Here is a 23,593-nt window from a genome sequence, read left to right as displayed (position 1 = left end):
CTCTCTTTACACAAAGCCATGCCAAATTTACAGTCACCATATGGGGGAGAAGCAACAGAGGAGAAATATCTTCAGTTGCATTGGCTTCTGAAGTGTGCGCATCTTATTCACACAATGTGGCCTTCATTTCTGCCCAAACCCATTCTCTGCATCCTCCTCCCCAGCCAGAAACCTAGAGAACGAAAGGGAACCAGATGAGAGTGCGTAATTGGGCAAAAGCAGGCAACCTTACACCCATTATTTGAATCACAGTTGGAATTCTTAGCACATTGATATTGGGAAGCTCACAGCAATATTCACAGCCCAATATTCATGTTCAGTTGTGCTATCTAAAGGAAAAACTAAACAAATACCCTGTGTACTTTTTGCACTAAACTTTGTCCCCTGTACTCCTCTCTCCCCCCAATTGGCGAGTGTTACAAATAAAAATAGTCAACATAAATGGGTTTCAAAGGAAAAATTTCAGATTAGTTATTTACAACACAGGTTCAAAGAAGTCTTTGGGGGATATAATTGTGCCACATAGGTGAAGAAGAAGAATATAAATATGTAGCTTTGCACAAAAGAAATGGGTCCACCTGTTACCCCCTGGTATAAAATAGACTCAAAATGTGAACTTCTACTCAATAAAACAACTGCTTTTTATTATTCAAAGTGTTCCCAGGTGCACAGTTCCAAACTTTGATGCTGGCCTTATGAAAACAATATGGTTTTTGTTTGGTTTTTTTTTTTCACTCAAATCCACTTGAGTGCAATTAAAATAAAAAAGAAGAAACTGCTTTAAGTGCTTGGTTCCTCCTACCCACCTCTAAATATATAAGCTGTTATGAAAAGGTGGCTTTAGCAATTCTTGATCAGTGGAATATGTTACTGATGATGATCCTTTAATGGTCAGCATTCAAGAGGGACCTTCCCTATTGGGGAAAACTTAAAAGAGAAAAGCAGCAATTTATATAAAAACCAATGAAGTTGGCCTCTCATTTTCTGTATCTCCTTTGATACAAGATCTTATTCCTTCATGCAGCCTAGTTTCTGTTCCTGCTTGGCCCTACTATGATCCTTTATTTATGACATCAGATACGTCACTGCAGGATCAATCAGGATTATGGGGGGAAGAGAGATTTTGTTTTAAACACATTGGAGCCGGGACTCAGTTGATGTAAATCTGCATAGTGCCATTGGCTTCAGATGAACGATATCAGTTTACACTAGCAGGTGATCTGCCCCAAATATCTTCAGTAGTTACTAATAAACCAAAGCAAACATAGCAAAAGAAATAAATGAATGGATGTAGGTTTTAATTCTGAAAGAATAAAAGTTTTCCCCAGTATGAAACTCAGTGATGGAAAAGAATGGAAAATGAAGTAAAATACTTATTTCTTTCACTGGAACTTTCAAGAAGCTCTTTTTATCATTTAAATGATGCTCCCCACCACCACCATTATTAAATCCACAAAACAACCCAGACATTGCTTAGCAATGTAGTAGTGTAATCTTGGCCTACTTTTTTGCCATCAGGACTGACCAGCTCCTTTTTTCATTTTACACTCAATTTCCTCTGAATTAGACTTTTTTTTTTAGTGTACTTGAAAGGAATATATTTAATGTTCCAGTAATAAAACCCTTCCATTCAATTGCAGCTACTTTATGCTTCAGCATATGATATTAAAAGTCTTCTAACAATTTAATTTTCTTTTCACAGGTATAAGAAAAATCTTAAAGCACTCTATGTTGTACATCCAACCAACTTCATAAAAATTCTGTGGAACATTTTTAAACCTCTCATAAGGTATAGGTGATTTCATTAAAGAGAGTTTCCAATATAAGTTAGGGGGCAGTTTGTCTTTTAATAAGTATTTTTAAAAATAAGCTCAAGTAAGATACCAGAAAATATTTAAAGTGTGGATTAATGTAATATATTTTAAGAGGGAATCACAGTGGTATGTAAAAATAGTTTGGGATTTTTTTTCCCTTTTCCATGAAGATGCAGATGTCTTGATTCAGCAAAGCACTTCAGCACGTGCTTCACTTTAAGGATGTGCTTACATCCATGCTTATTCATCAAAGCAATTAAACGTGCATTGAGGTAAATGTGACTGAAGCACATGGCTAGATTGTAAGCTCTTTGGGATAGGAGCTGTCTTTGTGTTTGTACAGCTGCTAACAAGATGGGGTCCTGTGATCTCTCACTGGGGCTCCCAGGCACTACCACAATACAAATAATAACTAATAAATTACCTATACCTTTAAGTATGTGCTCACATGCTTTGATGAATGGAGACGGGATTACTTGTGTGCTTAAAATTAAACGTACCTAAATGCTTTGATGAATCTAGGACATAGGGAGTAATACAAGCACCTTGAAAGGACAAAATCACCTTCACAAATTGGAGAATTGGTCTGAAATCAACAAGATGAAATTCAATAACGACAAGTGCCAAGTACTTCACTTAAGAAGGAAAAGTCAAATGGACAACTACAAAATAACTAGGGTGGCAGTACTGCTGAAAAGGATCTGGGAGCGATCACAAATTGAATAGGTGTGGACGACATGATGCAGTTGCAAAAAAGAGTAGTAACTTTCTGGAGTGTATTAACAGGAGTGTCATGTGTAAGACACAGGAGGTAACTGTCCTCCTCTATTCGGCATTGATGAGGCCTCCGCTGGAATACTGGGTCCAATTCCAGGCACCAAACTTTAGGAGAGATGTGGCTAAATTGGAGAGAGTCCAGAGAAAGCAACAAAAATGCTAAAATTTTTAGAAAACCTGACCTGCGAGGAAAGGTTAAAAAACCTTTGCATGTTTAGTCTTGAGAAAAGAAGACTGATAACAGTCTTTAATTTTATGTTAAGGGCTGCTATAAAAAGAGGACAGTGATTGTTTGTTCTTCATGTCCACTGAAGGTAGGACAAGATGTAATGGGCTTATCTGTAGTAAGGGAGATTTAGATTAGATATTAGAAAAAAAAACTTTCTAACTATAATAGGCTTCCAAGAGAGGCTGTGGAATCCCCATCTCTGAAGATTTTTAAGAACAGGTTAGACAAATACCTGTCAGGGATGCTCTAGGTTGACTTGGTTCTGCCTTAGCACAGGGGGCTAGCCTTGATGACTTCTCGAGGTCCCTTCCAGCCCTACATTTCTGTGGTTCCGTCTCTCGAACCCTACATGCAATTGCACAATGACTGGCTCAACTACTGGGACCAGAAGGTGGCTTCAGGATTTGGTGCTTACTGCACATATATTGCCATACAAAACTTTCCCTGAACCTCCAAGCCTTTGCAAATTATTCCTGCCAGAAGCCGGAATCTTTCAAATGCACAGGGGTTGGAAGGGTGGTTAATGGAGCTACAGTGGGTTAACATCAGTGGGTATCCATTTAAGGTAATGGCTTCCTAGTTTTTGGGTCTGTTGTTTGTTCCAAGTACTCACTCCCTTCTGAGTTTGATAGTAGGTCTATAATAAGATGAATATTGTTCTTGGATCAATGGTTTTAAATCCATCTACCTACTGAAATGTGTGTAATATTAATATAGCATAAGCATTCATATCAGATAGAAAATTTTGACCAGGGTTTGTTTAATATAGTTTCTTCTTCTGCCTCTGTTATGGTTAAATTTTCAGCATAATGCATTATCCTTGCATTGAGTTTATTTTTATCATTGTGCATCTCAATATTTGTTTTGATCTAAATCGTTTATTTGAATTTTTGCCATTATAATTTTGTAATATTCTTTTACAATAAAATTTGTGAACAACATTTAAAAAAACAACCCTGAAACCAAGAATGAGGTTACAAAAAGTTGAAAGTATCTATACATTCTGTAGATGAAGATTTGGTCTACATAAAATGCAAAAGCTAGAAAGAATATTATCTGCTGCAGGTTATTTAAGTGTCAAATACTGTCCCACACTTCTGTTTAAGGAGGATTCCACTGTTCTTAAAGTAACATAAAATGCAGGGAAAGATATTTAAAATCAAGTGCATCTGCAAGTCTGTGTCTGAGTCCCAGGCTATAGAGCTCTCTCTTTATTAATGCTATATTGCTAGTGGGTTGTATTAAAAATTAAAACCTACGTATACATAACATTAATTTACCAGAATAGCATGCGTTAGGAATTTTCTGTACCCTTCAATGTACCTCTGCTTTCAGGTTATTTCAGAGTGATCTTACGTTGACAGTTTATACTTGGATTTAAAAACCAACATCAAGCCAAAGTTCACTAAAGGAAAGGGGGGGGAAATACCAGAGTTTGTATTTCATAACTTCTACTCAGTTATGGCCATAACTCAAGAAAAGGTCACTACTAATGTTTCTCACAGAAATACTGAATGGAATTTAAATATCGTAACTCAAATGTATCTGTTTGCACTTGAGACTTGTTTTAGGAGTATAGCATAGATGAACAGAGCATTTGCTATAAGCAAGTGGGTGACTTCTTAGATCAAAGAACAAAAGTAATAAGAAAATATGTAGAATAATTGTTTGAATATATTTAAGGAAAAAGTAAATATTTATTTGAAATTTTTTGAGCCACAGTAAAATCTTATTGATCTCTTCTAACATCCAAATGAGACTGGAAAAGAGGGCATTTAATAATTCTAATCATCCCCCCACCCCCCCAAAAAAAACCAAAAACCTATCGAGGGGAAAGGGTGCTGTTCTCCATGGATGAACTAGTAAAAGCCATAAAACTTTAAAAATAGCACAATATGATCTCATTCAGCAATGATGATGCAGCAGTTTTACAGAACAAAAATTCCTGACTGCCTCTGAGTGAACTGCAAATTACCCATTTTATAAAATTGTATTGCTAGAGTGAGTTCTCAAACACATTCCTTTTTCATTTAATGAAGTCTATATTACAGTTAGCTAATTGCCTTTCACAAAATGTTAGAATCACAGACCATATTGGAAAAACTTGCTGAAAAGCCCAAATGAGATGGTACACATTCAGGCTGAAATCTGTTAATGTTGCAAAACTACTTCCCTGCTAGCAAAATCTAGCACTTCCTTTTAAATAATACCTTCTAAATTACGGTATTAACTTTTTTTAATTCACACTTTCTTCCAGTAGAGGGAGCTTGTGTACATATGTTGGATGACTCGGCAATGAGCCAGTTACTGCAAGAGTATTGGTCTCCCAGTTCTCTGAGTAACTTATAGAAAGAAAAGAGAGGAGTGTGTTTTATATCACATTTCTGTTGGTGCTTTAATTTTTATTACAAGACAGATATTGTTTTACAGAAAAAGAGGCTTATTTCAGAGGGTGTTGATGTATTTTAAATCATACTTGGAACGCCCGAGTAGTTAATGGGCCTTTACAGACTAAATTTTCAACTGTGACTAGCAATATTTCGTGGCACAATTTTGGGAGTCCCATTTTATGACTCCTTAAAGGGGCCTGATTTTTCACAACATATCTTTGAAAATCAAGCCTTTTTTAAGGTGTCTACAGCTGAGCATCCAAAAGTTGAGATGCCCAAAATCAATAGTCATTCTTGGAAAATGTAAGCCTTCATTTATTAGATTATAATATCTACTGTCCTGCTATTTTCTCTTTCAGTAGAGAGCAAGATTAAAGTGACACACACATGTTTTTCTATCAGCAATGTGGCATTCTTTCCAGAAGTTTACATAAAAAGTGTTCTATAACATTCCTTTTCAAAAAGTTTTCTAGCTCCATACGAAAGCTGTTATTCAGCAGTTCTCAAACTAATGTTTTCCATATCTATGCAAATCGCAAAACATTCAGATGGAAGTGAATTATTTTTTTTTATTCAAATCAGACTCTCAGAAATGCACTGTGTATGTTTGATCATGTGAAAATGAAATACATCTTGTGTCTCCAGCTGCTTCAGTTATAGTTTAATTTTGAGTTTCATTTGCACTTACATTCTGTAATAGAAAACAAACCTTTCATTGATGTTCCTCCCATGCTGATTGTGTCCTTTTTCCCCACTGTTTTGTTTAGTCATAAGTTTGGGAAAAAGATCACCTATTTGAACTATTTAAGTGACCTGAGAGAGCATCTCAAATATGACCAGCTTAATATCCCTGAAGATGTTATTCGGTATGTAGCAAGTTAATAACATATCCTGTGATACATGTTCTGAAATGGAGAGTTGTGTAATATTCTTTGTTTTTGAAATAAGATCTAATCTAATTTCTATAACAATTAAAAACCAAATTTGCTATTTGTCCTTGGCTAGATTTGGCTCTGAAAACTGCATTGTCAGCAAAGACATCCTGTAAAGATGTTGAATGTTTATAAAAGAGAACATTGTATAGTTCTCTACAGGTTTGGAATATCCTCTTAGCCTCAGATCCAAAAGTATTTTCTTAATGTAATTGTAGTCGCTGTGTCTTCATTAATAAAACCTGGCCATATGTCATTACTGCTTATGAGTAGTGCATACAATTTACTTATTGTATATGTGCATAATGCTGTTTATTGAGAAGGAAAAAAATCTCACCTATTACTCTTTAGTGTATTGACAGAAGGTGATTTTATGTCACTGCTGAATGAAAATAACTGGAAGCTTTTTATTATGAGTGTTACTGCTGTGTGGGTTTTTTTGATACCTTTGTATAAATATGTAATAACAAAAAGCATAGTACAGCTCTGCGTTTATAAAAAGGGTTGCATGAGGGGGTTGTGCTTCTGAGCAGCAACTGTGGTTGAATTTTGCTTTTAAATTATAAGAGTTCCTATCTCTTGGACATGTTTATTACTATATTTTATTGATTGAAGCAAAACAGCTCTTTCATGTGTTACTTAATGATTCTCCCACCAATGCTTTCACAGATCTCACAAATACTAAAATTAAAAATCACTGGAGGTATTTTTGGTCTTACAGAAGATCAGCATTGTGAGAAATAGGAGTGATCCTGCAATCAGTGTGTACTGTAGTTTCACTCTTGATACGTACAAAGTCAGTGATTTTTGTTGTTTTCAGACATGATCAAAATCTTCGGGATAAACAGAAGGGGAGACCACCACCTTCAGCCAAGGTTCCTCCACCAAGACCTCCTCTTCCTACACAGCAATTTGGGGTCAGCCTACAATAGTAAGATTTCTTTGCTCATACCTCTGAAATAAACTCTGGAATGTACTGTATCACTGTGGATTCACATCACACAAAATCTGGAAATTAATTTACTACCATGGGTTTTTTCCTCTCTCTATATTCTATGTCTCTCTTTAATAACAGTGAAAGCTGGTACCTTTATAAGGCCAAACAATAACGTCTGGTGAATTCATGGCATTGGGTAAGTCTACACTAGGAAAAAAAAACCAAAACCCTGCAGCAGCAAGTCTACAGATTTAGGCTGATGGGGCTTGCGCTGTGATGCTAAAAATAGCAGTGTAGATGTTCCAACTTGGGCTGAAGCTCCAGTGCTAAGACTTACCCACTTCACCAAGTTTCAGAGCCTTAGCTGCAGCTCAAGTCGGAATGTCTATACTGCTCTTTTTAGCACTGTAACATAAGCCCGTGTCTTTAGGCCCCAGCTCTGAGACTTACTGCCATGGGTGGGCTTTTTGCAATGTAGACATACCCCTAGAGCCCTCGGGAGCTTCATGATATGCCTACGGTAACTTGTGCAAGCCTAGATGTTATGTAACTCTTCAAGTGCTGGTCCCTATGTGTATTCTACTGTAGGGTATGCATGTGCTCCATGTGCCTGCAACTGGAAGTATCTTGTATGTAGTCTCTGTTGGTCTGTGCTTGCACCCTTGCTCTCCTTAAGCTCCGTACTAGTGGTATAGGGGGCTGTGTGGACCAACTGCCTCTCCAGTTCCTTCCTAACACCTGTGATCTTTCTTGGGGAGTCCAGAAATGTAAGTTACCCTATCTCCCTTCTGCCTTAGCAAAATAAGAATTTGTTGGCGATACACTATGCGACAACTCTCTGCAATCCCAGTCTGCTAGCCTGCCAAACAAACTCCTTAGCACTCTGCCAGTCCTAACTTTGCCTTGCAGGTAAACCCTTGGTGTTCTTCAGCTCCAAAACTGTCCAGAAGCATCTCCTTGCAGCTGTCAGTCCCTGTCACTGGATACCCACAGAAATACAAGTCTGCCATCTCCAGAGAGAGAATACTCCCCAGCTTGTTGATGCAGCTGAGGATGCACACCACACTTTACTGTAACAGCACTGAAATTAATTTATAATAAAACAAGAATAGGTTTATTAATAAAGAACAGAGATTTAAGTGATAACTAATCAGAGATAATAAAAACAGAAAATGGCTACAAATAATGCAAAAGTATAACACACTTCTAAGAGATTACATATAACCTTAGCAGGCTCAAAGCTATGTCTAAAGCAGCTTTCTCACCTACAGCTACTTCTCAGCATCACTAACCCACATGGTTGGGGATCCAACATTCACAGATGCAAAGAGCCTGACCTCTTTGTGCCCTCAGTGATGGATAAGAAGATGCCTTTTTTGCTTTTCCTTCTGTTCCCCAAAGTTAATTATCTTTGTCCTGAGTTGCCATGCTGTTTCCTTTGCTTCCTGATAACTGCTGTTTACCTCAGATGCAAATGAACTGCTCATTGTCTCTGGCATTACCATGCTGGCCAACTATGATTTTTATGAACTATTCACAGTTCCTAGACTTCGAAGAGAAACTCCCGCAAAAGCACATGGCTCAATTTCAAGTCCTTATTGATGAGGGCAAGTTGGTGGCCAGAAGTTCACTACAAGCCATACCTGATGTTGCTGACACAGTGATGTGTTCTGAGATTCCCAAGAAAGACTCAAAATATGGTAGCAGATTTGCTCTATGATGAAAGTAAACTCTTAAGCAAAAAGATAAGTCTGTGCATTTGTTAAAAGACTCTCTCAGGCAACCCTCCATTCTCTGGGTACATATAAACACCAGCCCAGAAGAGGAAACACCACGAGTAGCTGTATAAGCCCATGCCCTTGCCACAGCCCTTCTACCACCAATGAACTTATGAGTTGCCTCATAAAGAACAGGGAGTGCAAAAACTTAGGTACATGGCTGCATCCACCCAACTTCTCCCTCACCCCCCCCAACCAAAAGGTGCTTTTGATGAGGTGCTTGGGAACTGCAAATCCATGTTGATGTTCTCTCCATCCAATTCCAATGTCCACTTTGGCAGCTGTCTAGCATACTTTCCCCACAACTGGAGGGAGATAACGGACAAATGAGTGCTATCATCCATTCAGGCTATACCAGCAAGTTCCTCACCCCTTCAAAAAAAAACCCTTTCCTGTCTTCCTTCAGGGACCACTGTCATGAAGTGATCTGCCTTGAGGAGGTAGAATCTCTCCTTCACCATGGTTCAGTAGAGCAGATACCACCTCAATATCAAGGAAACAAGTTCTATTTGAAATAGGTCCTGATTCCCAAGAAAAAGAGAGGTGGAAACCCATTCTCAACCTGTGATAATTCAGCGTGTTTCTTCACAAGCTGAAATTCCACATAGTCATACTGGCATCTAGAATTCCATCTCTGGACAAAGACACATGGGTCACATCTCTCAACATGAAAGATGCATACTTTCTTGTGGACATTCACCATTCCCACAGATGATTCCTCAGATTTATGGTAGCATCTGAGCATTACCAATACAGGTGCTTCCATTCAATATAGCAACAGCATTCAGGGTCTTTACAAAAGTGTCTTCAATAGTAGCAGCATAGGTCAGATGCAACAGCACCACCATCTTCCTGTCTGTAAAGGACTGGCTTCTGATGGTATGTTGTGTCTGGAAGTCCTGGCTTTGACTTCATCACCACTTCATCTCCCAGCATCCTTGGAATCCAAGCTGACTAACTTAAACTATAGAATTCATAGGTAGGTGCAATTCTGGACTTGGTCAAGGCAAGAGCTTACTTCCCTGTGGTCAGATTTCACCCCATGAGCAATCTGATAAAATAGATTATGGACAGTATGTGCCTCATGCTGCTGGGGCACATGGCATCATATCCTTCTATGACACCTTTTGCCAGGCTCCACCTCCATTGCCTGAAAGCTTGGCTCTGAACGGTATATATTCCGAGCAGACACAGCATGAACACAGTGGTGACTGTGACTTGAGTGGCTTCCCACCCAAGGTGAAAGCCTTGCTAATGTGGCGGAAGAATGTGAGGGTTGGAGTTCTCCCCACACACCGGAGAAAACAGTAGTTTCAGATGCCTCCCTGATAGGGTCAGGGGGAACAGCATGGATGTTCACATACACACAAAGGCATTTGCATACTTTGTGGAAACAGAATGCATATAAATCTTCTGGTGCTGAGAAAAGTCAGAGAAGCCTGCAAAGCGTTTTTACCACTCATATGATCCCGACATGTCCTGATAATATCAGACAACCTAACAACCATCTTTTATGTAAACAAGCAGGGAGCAGTGAAGGTATATTTAGAACCACATCACCCTGTGAGCAGTCTACCTACCGTGTATCCATAATTCACTAGCAGACAGCCTCAGCACATATTTTGCCACCGATCACAAATGGAAGCTACACTACACAGTGGTGGATGCTATCTTTGCTCAATGTGGAACCCATACTTGGGAACTGTTCGCATCCAAGACAAACAGGAAATGTGATACTTTCTGTTCCATGGGAGCCCAGGAACAGGTTTCCAAGCCCAGTGTTCTTCTGCTGTCCAGGAATGGCCATGTGAGAGATGCCTTTTCTCCCATCCTGTTAATACCTCGAGTTCTGGAAAAGATCTGGTGAGACAGAGCCCTAATCATCCTAATTGCTCCCAAATGTCCCAAACAGCACTGGTTTTCAAGCCTTCTACAGATGTCAACCCATCTACCTACTAGCATTCCATCCTTCCCAAATCTATTGACCCAGAAGAATTACAAGCTCAAACATCTCAACCTGAACTCTCTTCATCTCAATTTGGTATTTGGCTGGATATCAGATGTAGAGCTCCTGAGCTCAGAAGCAACTGAAGCTGTTCTTAGTAATAGTAGAAAAGATAACACTTCCTGGTGGAATCTAGCCAAGTGGAAATGTTTCTTGATGTGGCCCAGCAAAACCCATGTTTCCAGAGACAGCAGGTATTCCAGCTATGTTGAATTATCTCCTGGCTTTCAAGATGATAGTCTCTCTCTCTCAGAGCTCGCTTCAAGTCCATCTAGCAGCAATCAACACCTGTCACCCACCAATTGAAGGCTAATCCATCTTCACTCATCCTTTGACAACTTGGTTTCTGAAAGGTGTGATTAGAAACCTTTCCCTCAATCATAGAATTGTAGGACTGGAAGGGACCTCAGGAGGTCATCTAGTCCAGTCCCCCGCATTCACGGCAGGACTGAGTATTATCTAGACCATCCCTGACAGGTGTTTGTCCAACATTCTCTTAAAAATATCCAATGATGGAGATTCCACAACCTCCCTAGGCAATTTAATTAACCTATTCATGTCTGAATTCAATTCAGATCACTCAAACTAGTCACGCTCAAGTACGCACGGATATTTATCCCCACTGTTAGGCAAACCCGTATCAAAGAAGTGATTCTTGCAAGTGAAATCGTGCCATATAAAAATTAAAAACAAAACAACAAAGCCTCTACACATTCTAAATGAGAAATAAATGTATCAATTTAAATTGGATTTATGGAGAAATGTAAACTAATGAGGAGGAATAATGACACTTAATGGGAGCCTTAGCAAACGTAAAACTGAAAATTATCAAATTTGCCTCAGTGTCTTCATGAGTGAATTGCTCTTATTCATCTGTCTCCTCTTATGATTACTGTAACCTGCATCCACAATCTGTTAGTGATCTCACATTTCTTGTGCAAAGTGGCAGGTTGCAAGTCTTTGTCTCACGAGGCAAGATTGGTCATTTTCTTAGGAGATAGAGAGAGGGTAGTTTTACAATCGTGTAGCAAATAGGAATGCACATCTACTGACAGCAGGGTGACTTCGTGGCTACTGTGCTTGTGAATTATTCCATCACGGGATTGCAGCAGGCAACTGCAGAGTTGCACTTCGTAATGGAACTTAGAGGGACAGTGCACTTGGGCCCCTGTTCTGCACTTGATAGTATGTGGACTGCTGCACTCACAGGCAGCCACAGTGAAGTACATAGCGCATGGGCAGTCTGCCTGTGCACTATCATTTGCAAGATCAGAGTCACAAACTGAGCTGGATTTTTACCAGCAAATCCCATAGTCTTTACTCAGACAAAAAAATCATTGAAACTAGAGGTTGGTTTGTCATCCTACAGTAAGGGGGAACATCCTTCCCTCAGTTACAACAGTGTAAATCAGATATAACTCTTCAGTGGAGTGTAACTGAGAGCACCCGCTCTATATTCACAGGCATTGGTTATATAAGTATGATTGTAATAGAAGTATATTTTATTCCAGTCCAACAGTACTCATATTGTCAGAGGTATACAGGAGGCTAGAGGGTACTGAAGGGAAGCCGCTCATGTTAAAGTTTATACTAAAAAAGTTTATAGGCTGGAGGATGGAGTTTATAAGCTTGAGGTTTGATAGTTCCAAGATGCTGACTTAACCAGTCAATAGGAATCCTGTCTACTGTTTAATAGTTAAGGGATTTTCCTTAGTTCACTGTTGGCTAACTCTGCTCTCATTGGAGATAATGGTCAGACTCCCACTAACTTCACTGGAAACTGAGTGAGGTCAATGCTGAGAATCCCACCTTAAAAATCATAAATGCAAGGGCCCTGCTTTATAATGTTAACATGTATCTCAGGCTGACATTTCATATTGGTTCTGTCTCCTAGCAATCAGGGTGCCCAGAGTTGTAATGAAAACTAGGATATCAAAAAATGACAAGCATTGATTCAGGGTCCCTCACTGTTATCTCAAATGGCAGGTGAAGTAGTATTTTGTTTCAGGTGGCGAGGAGAGAGTTGGAGGAGATGTTCACACTGGGTTACTGATGCAGGTCTGGGGCAGTTCCTTTTCTTAGAGGCGTTCATTAGGCCATGCAGAAGTTTTTAACATCGTTGGCCAGGATTTTCAAAAGAGCCTACAGGAATTAGGCATCTAAATCCCATTGAAAGTTACTGGGAGTTAAGGGCCTAACTCTCTTAGGCTTCTTTGAAATCCCAGACATAGTAAATTGGGCTTAATTTACAAGTGAGGTGAAGAGCTTATTATCAGCTTATTTTATAGCTCTTCATCCTTATGCTGTCCTCAGTGGCCCAGAGTCCTGTTTCTGAATATTAAATGGGTACACTCAGCCTGTTTAAGCACCAAAAGTTTCTCTCTCCTTTAAGGAGAAATGTGATCTTCATGAAGATTCCCTGGGAGGATTGTGGGAGAGAGGGAGAAAAGACATATTTTGAATCTGTTGAGATTCAATGATGTGTGGTTATATAAAGATTTTATTGGCATGAGTTAAGGATCACCATATTATTCATGAGAACCACAGGCAGAAAAAAGTTATACAGGGCATTCCAAATATGTTCCAATAAAACTTTTATACCATACCACACTGAGGTATTTTGTTTATGCCACATATTTTACAGAACTGCTATTTTAGACATTTTTAAAGAGTTTTAAAATTTGTATTGGTGCCACTTTTTGTAGCATTCTGTCCTTAACTGCAGGCTGACTTCATTTTGTGTCTATCTGCATAGATGGAAAGACTTTTCCCCTCAAAAAAAAAGAAGACCTTTACATGTTATACTATTATTTCATCTAAATAACTTTCCTAGAAATCAAGATGTGGACACTGGAAAGGAAGTTGTTGAGGCACAACTGAGAGGGGAACTGATGACTGGACTGGGATATTGGATGACTTCACTTATTTCCTCGCTTCTTACCGTTTGGGTTGGTGCTGCTTAGAAACTTTAAGTCAAACTTGTGCTTTGTGGTCTGTAAGCAGAAAAGAATATGAAGTAGGTCTTTGGCCCAAGGAATTTACAATCTGCCTAACGTCCCGATCCTGCAAATGACATTCAGCAAGGCTCCATGAAGGTGCAGGGATCTGTCTGCATGAGTCATAAATGGGATCAGGGCCTACAGGTGGTAACCATTTTTAAAGGGACATGGTCAATCTATTTATCCCCTCTGCCCTCCGCCATCCACAATTTAAAATAACCCCATATAGCATCTCTGAGGATTTATGTATGAGAGGAGGGATGGTCAGTGCACTAGACTGGGACTCAGGAGATATTGCTCAATTCCTGGCTCTAGAGTGACCAGACAGCAAGTGTGAAAAATCGGGACAGGGATGGGGGGGTAATATGCACCTATATAAGACAAAACCTCAAATATCGGGATTGTCCCTATAAAATCGGGAAATCTGGCCACCATACCTGGCTCTGACATAGACTTCTCATTCAGGTCCTGATTCAGGCAGAGCCCTTAAGCACATGTTCAACTTTAATTTACTTCAGTGGGACAGAAGCCGGTGCTGAAATTTAAACACACGCTTAAGAGTTCTGCTGAATCAGGGCCTTAATCTCTATTAGCTTCAGTTTCCCATCTGTGAAATGGAGATGATAATATTGAAACTATAAACTCTTTGGGGCAAGAGCTCTCATCAATTGTCTAGCACAAGGGGGGCCTGAACTTGCTTTGAACCCAGAGACACTACTGTAGCACAAATAATAAATAGTATTAATAAATACATTTAAAAATCATCCAGAGTGGGATTTCCTTAGAATCTGGGGCACTGGGGGACTAAAAAGATTGACCATTTCCCTTTAAAAATGGCTACCATGTTTAGGCAGATTGTAAGATCCTTGGAGCAGAGACCTACTTTATACTCATTATGCCTATAAAACACAAAATACTCTGTCACTGTATGATAAAGAATATCATATCAATTGAATTTCTAGTATATAGGCCAAATTGTTCTGGAGCCAAATTCTACCTATTTCTTTAATCTAAAACAACACTAAAGGTTTCAAATTCTGTTTAAAAAAAAAGTTGTCCTTTTGAAAACAGACTGAATTAAGCAGTGAAGTTGATAATTAACTTCATGCATTTCATCATATAGAAGAGTTGTCCTCTTCCAGAATGTTTTTTGTCCATGCTTTGTTTTGAACACTAATTTATTGAGAGGTGAGGCCCCAACTCAAAGTCAATGATACCACTCACATGTTCAAAGTTAAGCATGAGCTTAAGTAACTTGCTGAACTGCATTCTTTATGCTCAGATAAAGTGGGCACAGAGTATTGTGGGACATAAAGACCTACTGTTACTCATCATTAAGTTATCATATTTATAAATCCAGGAATTTCAAATAATATCCATATACAGTACACAAGAATACCTATACAAAACAGGACATATTTTCTGTTCATTCACCTAGCCGACCTCCACAATATAATATAGATAGACACAGATATTGGTTATGCAGAACTAATAGCACTCCCTTGGTTTAAATGGAAAGAGGCAGCATCACTGTTGCTATTCCAAAAGAAACCATCATTGAAGATTTTATTAAAATACAATGCAAGAAAATAAAAATCAAGGCATCTTCATCTTATATTGATTTGATGAATACAATTGTAATGCATGAATGAGGTTCCAATTTTCAACACTTAATTAAAAAAATCACAACATGTCCCAGGCTGTGGCATTGTCCTTTGGCGTACACCCTGCAAGCTCCTATAAACTCCTGTTGCTCCACTTTATTGCCTTTGTAATCAAGGAACACCACAGCTGAGATCCAGTGCAGAGCACAGTGTTGACCTTGGCTAGTTATTGGCATCATTCTCAATTGTCTCCATTTGGCTTTAAAAATCTTGTTGTGGAAAGGGAGGAAAATGTTTAGTTCATCTAATGATTGCCACGGCTAGGGCAGGAGAAGAGGGGAAATGCAGGAATTGCAACAATCGCACAGCTTCAGCTTGTTTTTAAACACTGAACCATTATCAAACATTTCAGGGTGCTTTCATTTTTGCTGTAATCTTTCCTGTTTGTGTATGCAGTGCATGTGCAACCAGGGGGAAAGAAAAATTCTAAACTGAATCTCAGCATGTCATAGAGGGGGAAAAATGAAAAGGAGAGAGAGAGAGATTATCAACCAAGAATACTTAATGGTGGTTGAGAACAATGTTCAGCACCTTAAGTGAGTTATCACTAGTCCAAAAACTAGAACTGAATCATTCAACATGTAACATGCTGCAATAACTAATAATAGAGTCTGCTCCAGAAAATACACTCACACACTAGTCAGGGAAAGTATGTTAGAACTGATCCGTTTAAAACTGGCATATTGTTATAATATGATGCAGACATATGAAAATATTCTGCTGTATTGCTACTATTTAAACAGGAAGTGTAAGATATCTTTTATTCCAAAATGCCAGTAGTAATTGCTGCTCTTCACATATGCAGTGTCAGCCATATAGCACAAATCCTATGACCGTGAAATTGACCATAATGAACCGTGAATTTGGTAGGGCCCTACTTATGACTGTCGTGTGGAAAGGTCAGAAGCCTCACTAAAACCAAGATATAGCATGACTACTCCCCCCCGCAACTCTCCTTATCCAACCACTAGGCCAGTAACCCTGTCAAAGAAGGAAATTAGGTTGGTCTGGCATGGTTTGTTCTTGACAAATCCATGTTGGCTATCACTTATTACCCTATTTTCCTCTAGGTGCTTACAAACTGATAATTTAATAATTTGTTCCAGTGTCTTTCCAGGTATTGAAGTTAGGCTGACTGGTCTGTAATTCCCAGGATCCTCTTTGTCTCCACTTTTAAAGATAGGTACTATGTTTGCCTTCTCCAGTCCTGTAGGACCTCACCAATCCTCCATGAGTTCTGAAAGATCCTCTCTAATGGTTCCAAGATTGCTTCAGCTACTCCCTTAAGTACCTAGGATCAATTTAATCAGGCCCTGACACCTTGAATACATCTAACTTGTATATATATTCTTTAACCTGTTCTTTCCTCATTCTGGCTTATGTTCCTTCCACCTTGTGGTTAACATTGTGTTAAGCATCTGATCACAATTAACCTTCTTAGTGAAGACCTAGGGCTGATCTACACTGCCGCGGTAAATCGATCTAACTTACGCAACTTCAGTTATGTGAATAACTTAACTGAAGTCGACATAGTTAGATCCACTTACCGCGGTGGCTACACTATGCTGTGTCGATGGGATAGTGTGTCCCATTGACTTCCCTTACGCTTCTCAGGGAGGTGCAGTACAAATCGATTTAGCATGTCTTCACCAGACCCGCAAAATCAACACTCGCTGCATCACTTGCAGCTGTGCCGATCTACCGGTAAGTGTAAACAAGCCCTAAAGCAAAATGGGCATTAAACTCTTCAGCCTTCTTTCCCTTATTAGCTCTACTTCCCCTTTAAGAAGTTGACCCACTCTTTTCTTTGTTTTTCTTTTTCGCTCCTAAGTTATTTATAGAACCTCTTCTCATTGCCTTTTATGTCCCTTGCTGGACATAATTCATTTTGTGCCACAGCCTTTCTGATTCTGTTTTTACTTTTTTGTGCTATTGTTTTGTACTCCTCCTTAGCAATTTGTCTGTTTCCACTTTCAGCAGGATTTCTCTTTTGATTTTCAGATTATTAAAGAGCTCCTGATGCAGACATATTGGTCTGTTACTGTTCTTCCTATCTTTCCTTCGCATTGGGATAGTTTGCTGTTGTGCCTTTTAATATTGTCTGTTTGAGAAACAGCCAGCTCTGCTGAACTCCTTTTTTCCTTAGCTTTTGTTCCCATGAGACTTTACCTACCAGCTCTCAGAGTTTGTTAAATATACCTTAACTAATTTAATTCATTTATTTTTACAAAATAACAAGCAAACCACATAGGTAGCGGGAGAGAAGAAATCATAATATATCTGAAATTAAAAAAGCATACCCCTCCACATGAGCTATTCCAAATAATCATCGTGCTGGGAGGGTATGGCTTGATGCATGTGTGATCCTAGATGAACTTCTTACATTTTCTGTGTATCAGCCACAGTGATTGCAATCTCTCAAAGATAATTAACACATTCACAGACCTCTACATTTCTTTTTCTTAGTGCTGAGAGTTTGATAGTAAACATGATTTTGATTTCAAATAGGAAACACACAACTATGTATGTAAATATATACCATGTTTAAACCTGCGATCTGCCCTTTTTGATTGTTGAGTGCTTTAAAACACTAGTGGAATGCTCAGCAAATACTGACCATCTTTTTGGTATCCTTTCAAAACCTGTCAAAGCCAAACATATTTTTCTGTTGTTTTTTATAAGTAAAGGAGATAATTGCAGAATTTTCTGATGTGTCTAGATCAAAAAACACTGTGTTCGATTTTAGCCTCAGCTGCTCACACATGAAAGAGAGAGAGAGAGAAATCTCATTTCATGGGAATCATTCAGAGCATTAATAAACTCAAACTCACTGCATCACGTTGCCTTCAAAAATAAATAGTACAATATCCTTTTAATTATACATACACAGTAGCTTAAAAGGAGACAAATGACAAAGAAAAATCAACATGATAAAAGCCCGCTAAACTTGCATCATCCCTTGATCAAGACTTATTATAAAACGTTCACAGCAAACTCCTTCTCTGTCTGTCTGTAAGCCTTCCTAAAACCCTTCCACTAAAGATGTACAGCAAAATCCAATCAAAAACATCACCATTGTCGTCACTGCCGCATTGTTATAAGCCACCCTGCTGTGGCTTGCTAATCTAAGAGAACAATAACCAGAGTGAAAACAATCAAAAGTGGGGTAAAGTTAGTCTGGAATATCATTCTGCCTTCTTGTCCTTGACTCTGTTTCAGAACAGTAAACAGCACTTACTTATTACTCGGCATAAAGTGTGTGTGTGTGTATATAGATAGATAGATATTTCTACCAGGAAACAGGGCATTTAGGCATGTCTCTTTGTCTAAAACTTTCTAGTTTCAATAGGGCATTGGTTTGGGCTGGGGTTAGCGTTAGAGCCTTGTGTGGGGAGGTTATTTTTTATAATTGTAGAAAAACTCTTGAGTGTGGTGCAGGCACCTGCTTAATGTATGTATAAAATGCATCTCTTTAGATTTATTTGGAGGCTATTCCTTTCTTTTAGTCTATAAATGTCATTTAAATGCGGTGGAACTTTTATTTTCTTCCAACAGTCTCAAGGACAAAAATAAAGGCCAACTAATCCCACCAGTAATGAAGCAAACTGTGTCCTACCTGAAAAGTAAAGGTGAGATCTGTTTTTGTTTGGGGGTGGGTGGGGGAAAACATCTGCACAAGAGTATCATTATGAAATTATACAGCTCTCAGGGCCCAATTCACCAGAGTTCTTAGGCACATACCTAATTTGAAGCATATGCTTACATCTCAAAGAAACCAGTGGCTTCAGTGAGAACCAAACATATGCTCAAGTGCTTTGCTGAATAGAAACCTCAATTGACAAAAACTCTGATAGGGCTATTTTATTGTTACATTGTTGTCCTGTAAGAAAACAATGCTTGTGGGTTTTTGGTTTTGTTTTTTGCTTTCAGGTGCAGGAAATGGCAAGTGAAAAAAGAATTCTTGAAATACACGTCCTCTCCCACGTTGTGCCATTGATTTCTTTTTAAGTAAAACTCCCAGTAAAAATCAATGGAGAGTTCAGCTTTAAAAAAAAAAAATCAATGTCATAAGAAACTCAGACTTGAAAAAAAAATCTACTTTACAGGAGTGAGCCTGCAGTCCTCACTCAGCAAAATATTCCCATTGACATCAAAGTTCCTTTGACTGCAGGTCAGACCCTGCATTTATAGTATATAAAATGTATATCCGTTACCAACTAAGGGCAGCGTTGTCAGTTGCCCTATACGCCCATGCAGGGAAATATGGGAGCATGAGATGCCAACTAACCAAAAGGATGTTACGTCCCTTCCCACACAGCTGGCCAAGGAGTTTGTGGGAGGAGTCTTGGCTCCACCCTAAATGCATCAGCCAGTGCAGTTGATCAGTGCAAAGAAGCAGCATTGTGTAACAGATACAGAGTTCACGTAATTTACTTTCCACTAGAGAAGAGGCAGTGGGGCAGACGGAGCAGTTTCTGACTCTCAGAGCATTACATTCTGGTTCCTGGTCTGCTCCTGGTGCATTGCAGCTATGCACTTTGAGCCTTTACTTTTAATAATACTTCTATAGCACCTTTTGTCCAATGATGTCAGAGTTTCACAAACATGATTGAAGCCTCACAGCAGCCCTGTGGGGTAGATGCAAGTATCATCCCTGTTTTATGGTTGGTTAAGCTGAGACATGGCATGGTTCAGTTACTTGCCCACGGTCACATAGTCAGTCAGTGGAAGAAAAGGAATGGAACCTAAGAGTCAAGATAAGAGCTGTGTGAAACAACAGAACATGGATAAATCCAAGTGAAAAAACACTGGCTTGGATTCTCTTTGGACTTAGCGTGCCAAAAGTTTCACTAAGGATGAGGAACCTTTTGAATGGGTTTAGAAGAAATCTTGGCTGATTTTTGTTGGTTTGCTTTTTATATTTTGTTTTGCTTCTGGTGGAAACCATGTTCAGCTCTGTTTTAGCACCCAAAATAAGGCAGTTCTATCTGAGATTTTTTTTTTAAAGTTATTTGTTTTGATGGTACACCAATACCAAGGATAACAGTATGCATTCAGGGTATAAGTCACCCCTCTTCAGAAGTGGGCCCACACAAGGCCTATGCAGCACATACATTAGGGCCGGCTCCAGGTATTCTGCCGCCCCAAGCGGCGATGGGGGAGCCGATCGGCAGCACTTCAGCGGCAGCTCAATCTCACCGCTCCATTCTTCGGCGGCAGTTTGGCAGCGAGTCCTTCACTCCCTCTCTTCCTCTTCAGCGGCACTTTGGCAGCAGCTCAAAGAGGAAGAGAGAGACTGAGGGACCCACCGCCGAATTCCCACCAAAGACCCGGATGGAGTGCCACCCCTTTGTATTGGCCGCCCCAAGCACCTGCTTCCTTAGCTGGTGCCGGGAGCCGGCCCTGATGTAAATCCCACTCTAGATTTTGTGCTGGCCTTCTGAATGGAGTGAATTTTACCCTCAGTATTCATGTTCATGGTCAGTGAGATTTGGTTTGAGTTTATTAGCTCATTTTAACCCAGAACTCAAATGATTCAAACCTGTTTAAACTGCCTCTGGAAAGGATCTGTACTAATCACTGCAAAGGAAAAAAAAAAGCCGCCTCTTGCAGTGACTCCGTGACTGAAATACTGGCTCCATTGAAGTCAATGACAGAACTCCCATTGACTTCTGGAGCCCGGGGATTGACCCATCGTTTCTGGGTCTAATCAGGAGGGCATGTCGGCTAAAATTTAGTTTATTACACATTAAATAACAATCCATGTTGTAATCATACCTACAATAAAATAATTCATTGGCATATTATCTATATGTCCAAATGAGGGTGATAACGAATGAATACCTACTGCTGATTGGCAAGAAGTTGAATACAGCATCCATAAAGGTGTACAGAACAGCTGCCAACTTTCCTCTCAAAGACGTATGGATTGCCTTCAATCACCTGCAGTATCCAGAGGTCAAATAATGGAGAGTGGGCCAATTCTGCTGTTAATACTAACCTCAGATCTTCAGTATGTGAGCACCTCTACTGGGGTTTTTAGTGAGACCCTGTGGATCCGCTTGAGGTCCACTTTTTGGATCCTCACTTAACTGTAAGTGGGAGTAATGCTTCCAGACCAAATTAGAAGATGGAACCATTACAAGTGTAACATGTGACAAATGTCCTGTGTAGTTGTGCGCTGCTAGGAATGTGTTCAGGCAAGGGAATTAGCAGCAACTGCAGACTATCTCTGTGATTGTAAATGGGTAGTTTATAATCTCCAGAAGCTACAGTGCATGTTCCAATACAGTACACCAACCACCATATAATGAAATCAGTTAGCTCTACTCCAGACACATCCCACCATCAAGATTTTGACTGTTACTTTAGTTTAATACATTTAGGATGCTCATTTCATACTAATCTTAATAGACTAAATCCCTCCCTCATATTACCCCACTGAAATGTGCCGAGTTAAACCAAGGATGAAGTTGTCTTGAATTATGACAAATTTATTGTCTTGAAACTAATTATAAAAATACAGTTCAATCAATTAACATTTTCTGAGAGTTTTTGGCTGTGTTTTTGGAGCAGTGCACACATGGACTTCATCTTGAATATCTTAGAGGTTCAGCAGGAAATGAAGGTACTGTACCCATGATTATCCTCTAACAATGTGTCTTTCCGTAACAATCTGCTGGGCAGATTTGGTACCACACCTCCTGTACTTCTTATTTTGTTTCTTTCTTGATGCTCTCTCTAGTTCACTGCTACACTGATCCCATGCTCTCCCGCCTCACCAACTGCTGAGTCTGGCCTAAATACCCTCTGTCTGCTATAGCAGCAACATGAAAAGCACAAAAGAAAAAGAGCAGGCTTTCAGTTTTCATTGTTGTGATGAGGAAAAGCACTGGGTCAGCCTTGTCATTACAAAGTCTTTTCCAGATGAAGTGATTTTGTTACCCGGTGGGCAGTAATAATCCTTGGGCTTTCTCCAGACCACATCCTTTAATTTTTTTTTAAATTCTTTTGGCTAAAAAGCAACTATAATCCAGCAGCTTGTTCAGCATGTTTTGCAGAGTCTGTGCAGGGTAGGGGTTAAGGAAGTGTGATGATACTTCTTAATAAAAGTTCTCAGTCTGGATACATTCAGTTCCTCTGTAACTTTTTTCAAAGCTACATATTCTAGCCAAGCACTGGCAAGCCTAAGTACTTCTCCTTTTTCCTTTCTCTTTGTTCTGGTGTAGGCTCCAGGCACCTGCTGTGAGGATGGGCTTTCCCAGTGATCTGCTCTCTCCCACTTAAGCACAGATCTGTTTAGGGCTGCCATGTTTCCAACCATAGGGAGTTCATTATGAACCATGTTTCTAAGAGACAATGGTTTGTGAGTTGGGAAGTTTTCTGACATCCGCAGCCTCCTAGCACATGCAATGTAGTCAAAGTGTTAACCAGTAAATGATGAGCATGCACTTCTGCACCTGCTTAAAAGAGCATAGATCTCATTGTACCTGCTGCACTACAATTTTAGTGCCTTGACTAAAGCTAGGGTCTCTCAAAGACTTCCATTGACTTCAGCGAGCTTTAGATCAGGTACTTAGAATTTGGGGACCTCAGAGAAGCAGGCTACCATCAAGTTCTGGCAACCTCAGGGAGTCTGGCTAGCAGTTCTTCCCTGCAACCACAGTGAAGGCTACAGTTCAGTCTCAGGCATAGAACCAATTGTGTCCAAGTCCATCTGGTTGGAATCCTGTCCTGGCTGACACGATTCCTGTGGCAAAGCACATGCTAAGCAGAGCAGCAGGTAGCCCTGATGATCTTTTAGGGTGCTGCACCAAACCAGAACAAGTCTCCACCTCTTAAGCTGCAGCAGCCAGGCACTATGTAGAAGGGAGTCCAAACTCCCTTTTCACACAGAGAGACAAAGTAACCTTCATTAGCCTGAAGAGAGAGAATCCCAAAATGGCCTCCAAACACAAATCTTGTTCTGCCACACCAATTATTGGGCTAACAAGGGACTGTATGTTGATAATCACTTAATAGGGATTGACAAGTTCTTATCTTTAATCACACAGGAACTTTTAAAGGA

General features: G+C 39.6%; 1 protein-coding gene across 7 annotated transcripts in view; it reads left to right on the top strand.

The window, feature by feature from the left end:
- The window catches only part of ARHGAP8 (Rho GTPase activating protein 8), a 107,247-nt gene that overhangs the window by 62,259 nt on the left and 21,395 nt on the right, over window positions 1-23,593 (top strand). For all 7 annotated transcript variants that reach the window (XM_039541728.1, XM_039541743.1, XM_039541761.1 and 4 more), the window contains 4 exons: window positions 1,703-1,789; window positions 5,978-6,076; window positions 6,963-7,073; window positions 19,081-19,154. In XM_039541728.1, the coding sequence (XP_039397662.1) occupies window positions 1,703-1,789; window positions 5,978-6,076; window positions 6,963-7,073; window positions 19,081-19,154 (371 nt within the window). The remainder of the gene's footprint in view (window positions 1-1,702; window positions 1,790-5,977; window positions 6,077-6,962; window positions 7,074-19,080; window positions 19,155-23,593) is intronic.

Source organism: Mauremys reevesii, linkage group 1, assembly GCF_016161935.1.
Source record: "Mauremys reevesii isolate NIE-2019 linkage group 1, ASM1616193v1, whole genome shotgun sequence".
NCBI classification, from domain to species: domain Eukaryota; kingdom Metazoa; phylum Chordata; order Testudines; family Geoemydidae; genus Mauremys; species Mauremys reevesii.
Note: the sequence above shows the minus strand (reverse complement) of the source record. Positions and strands in the feature narration are given on the sequence as shown.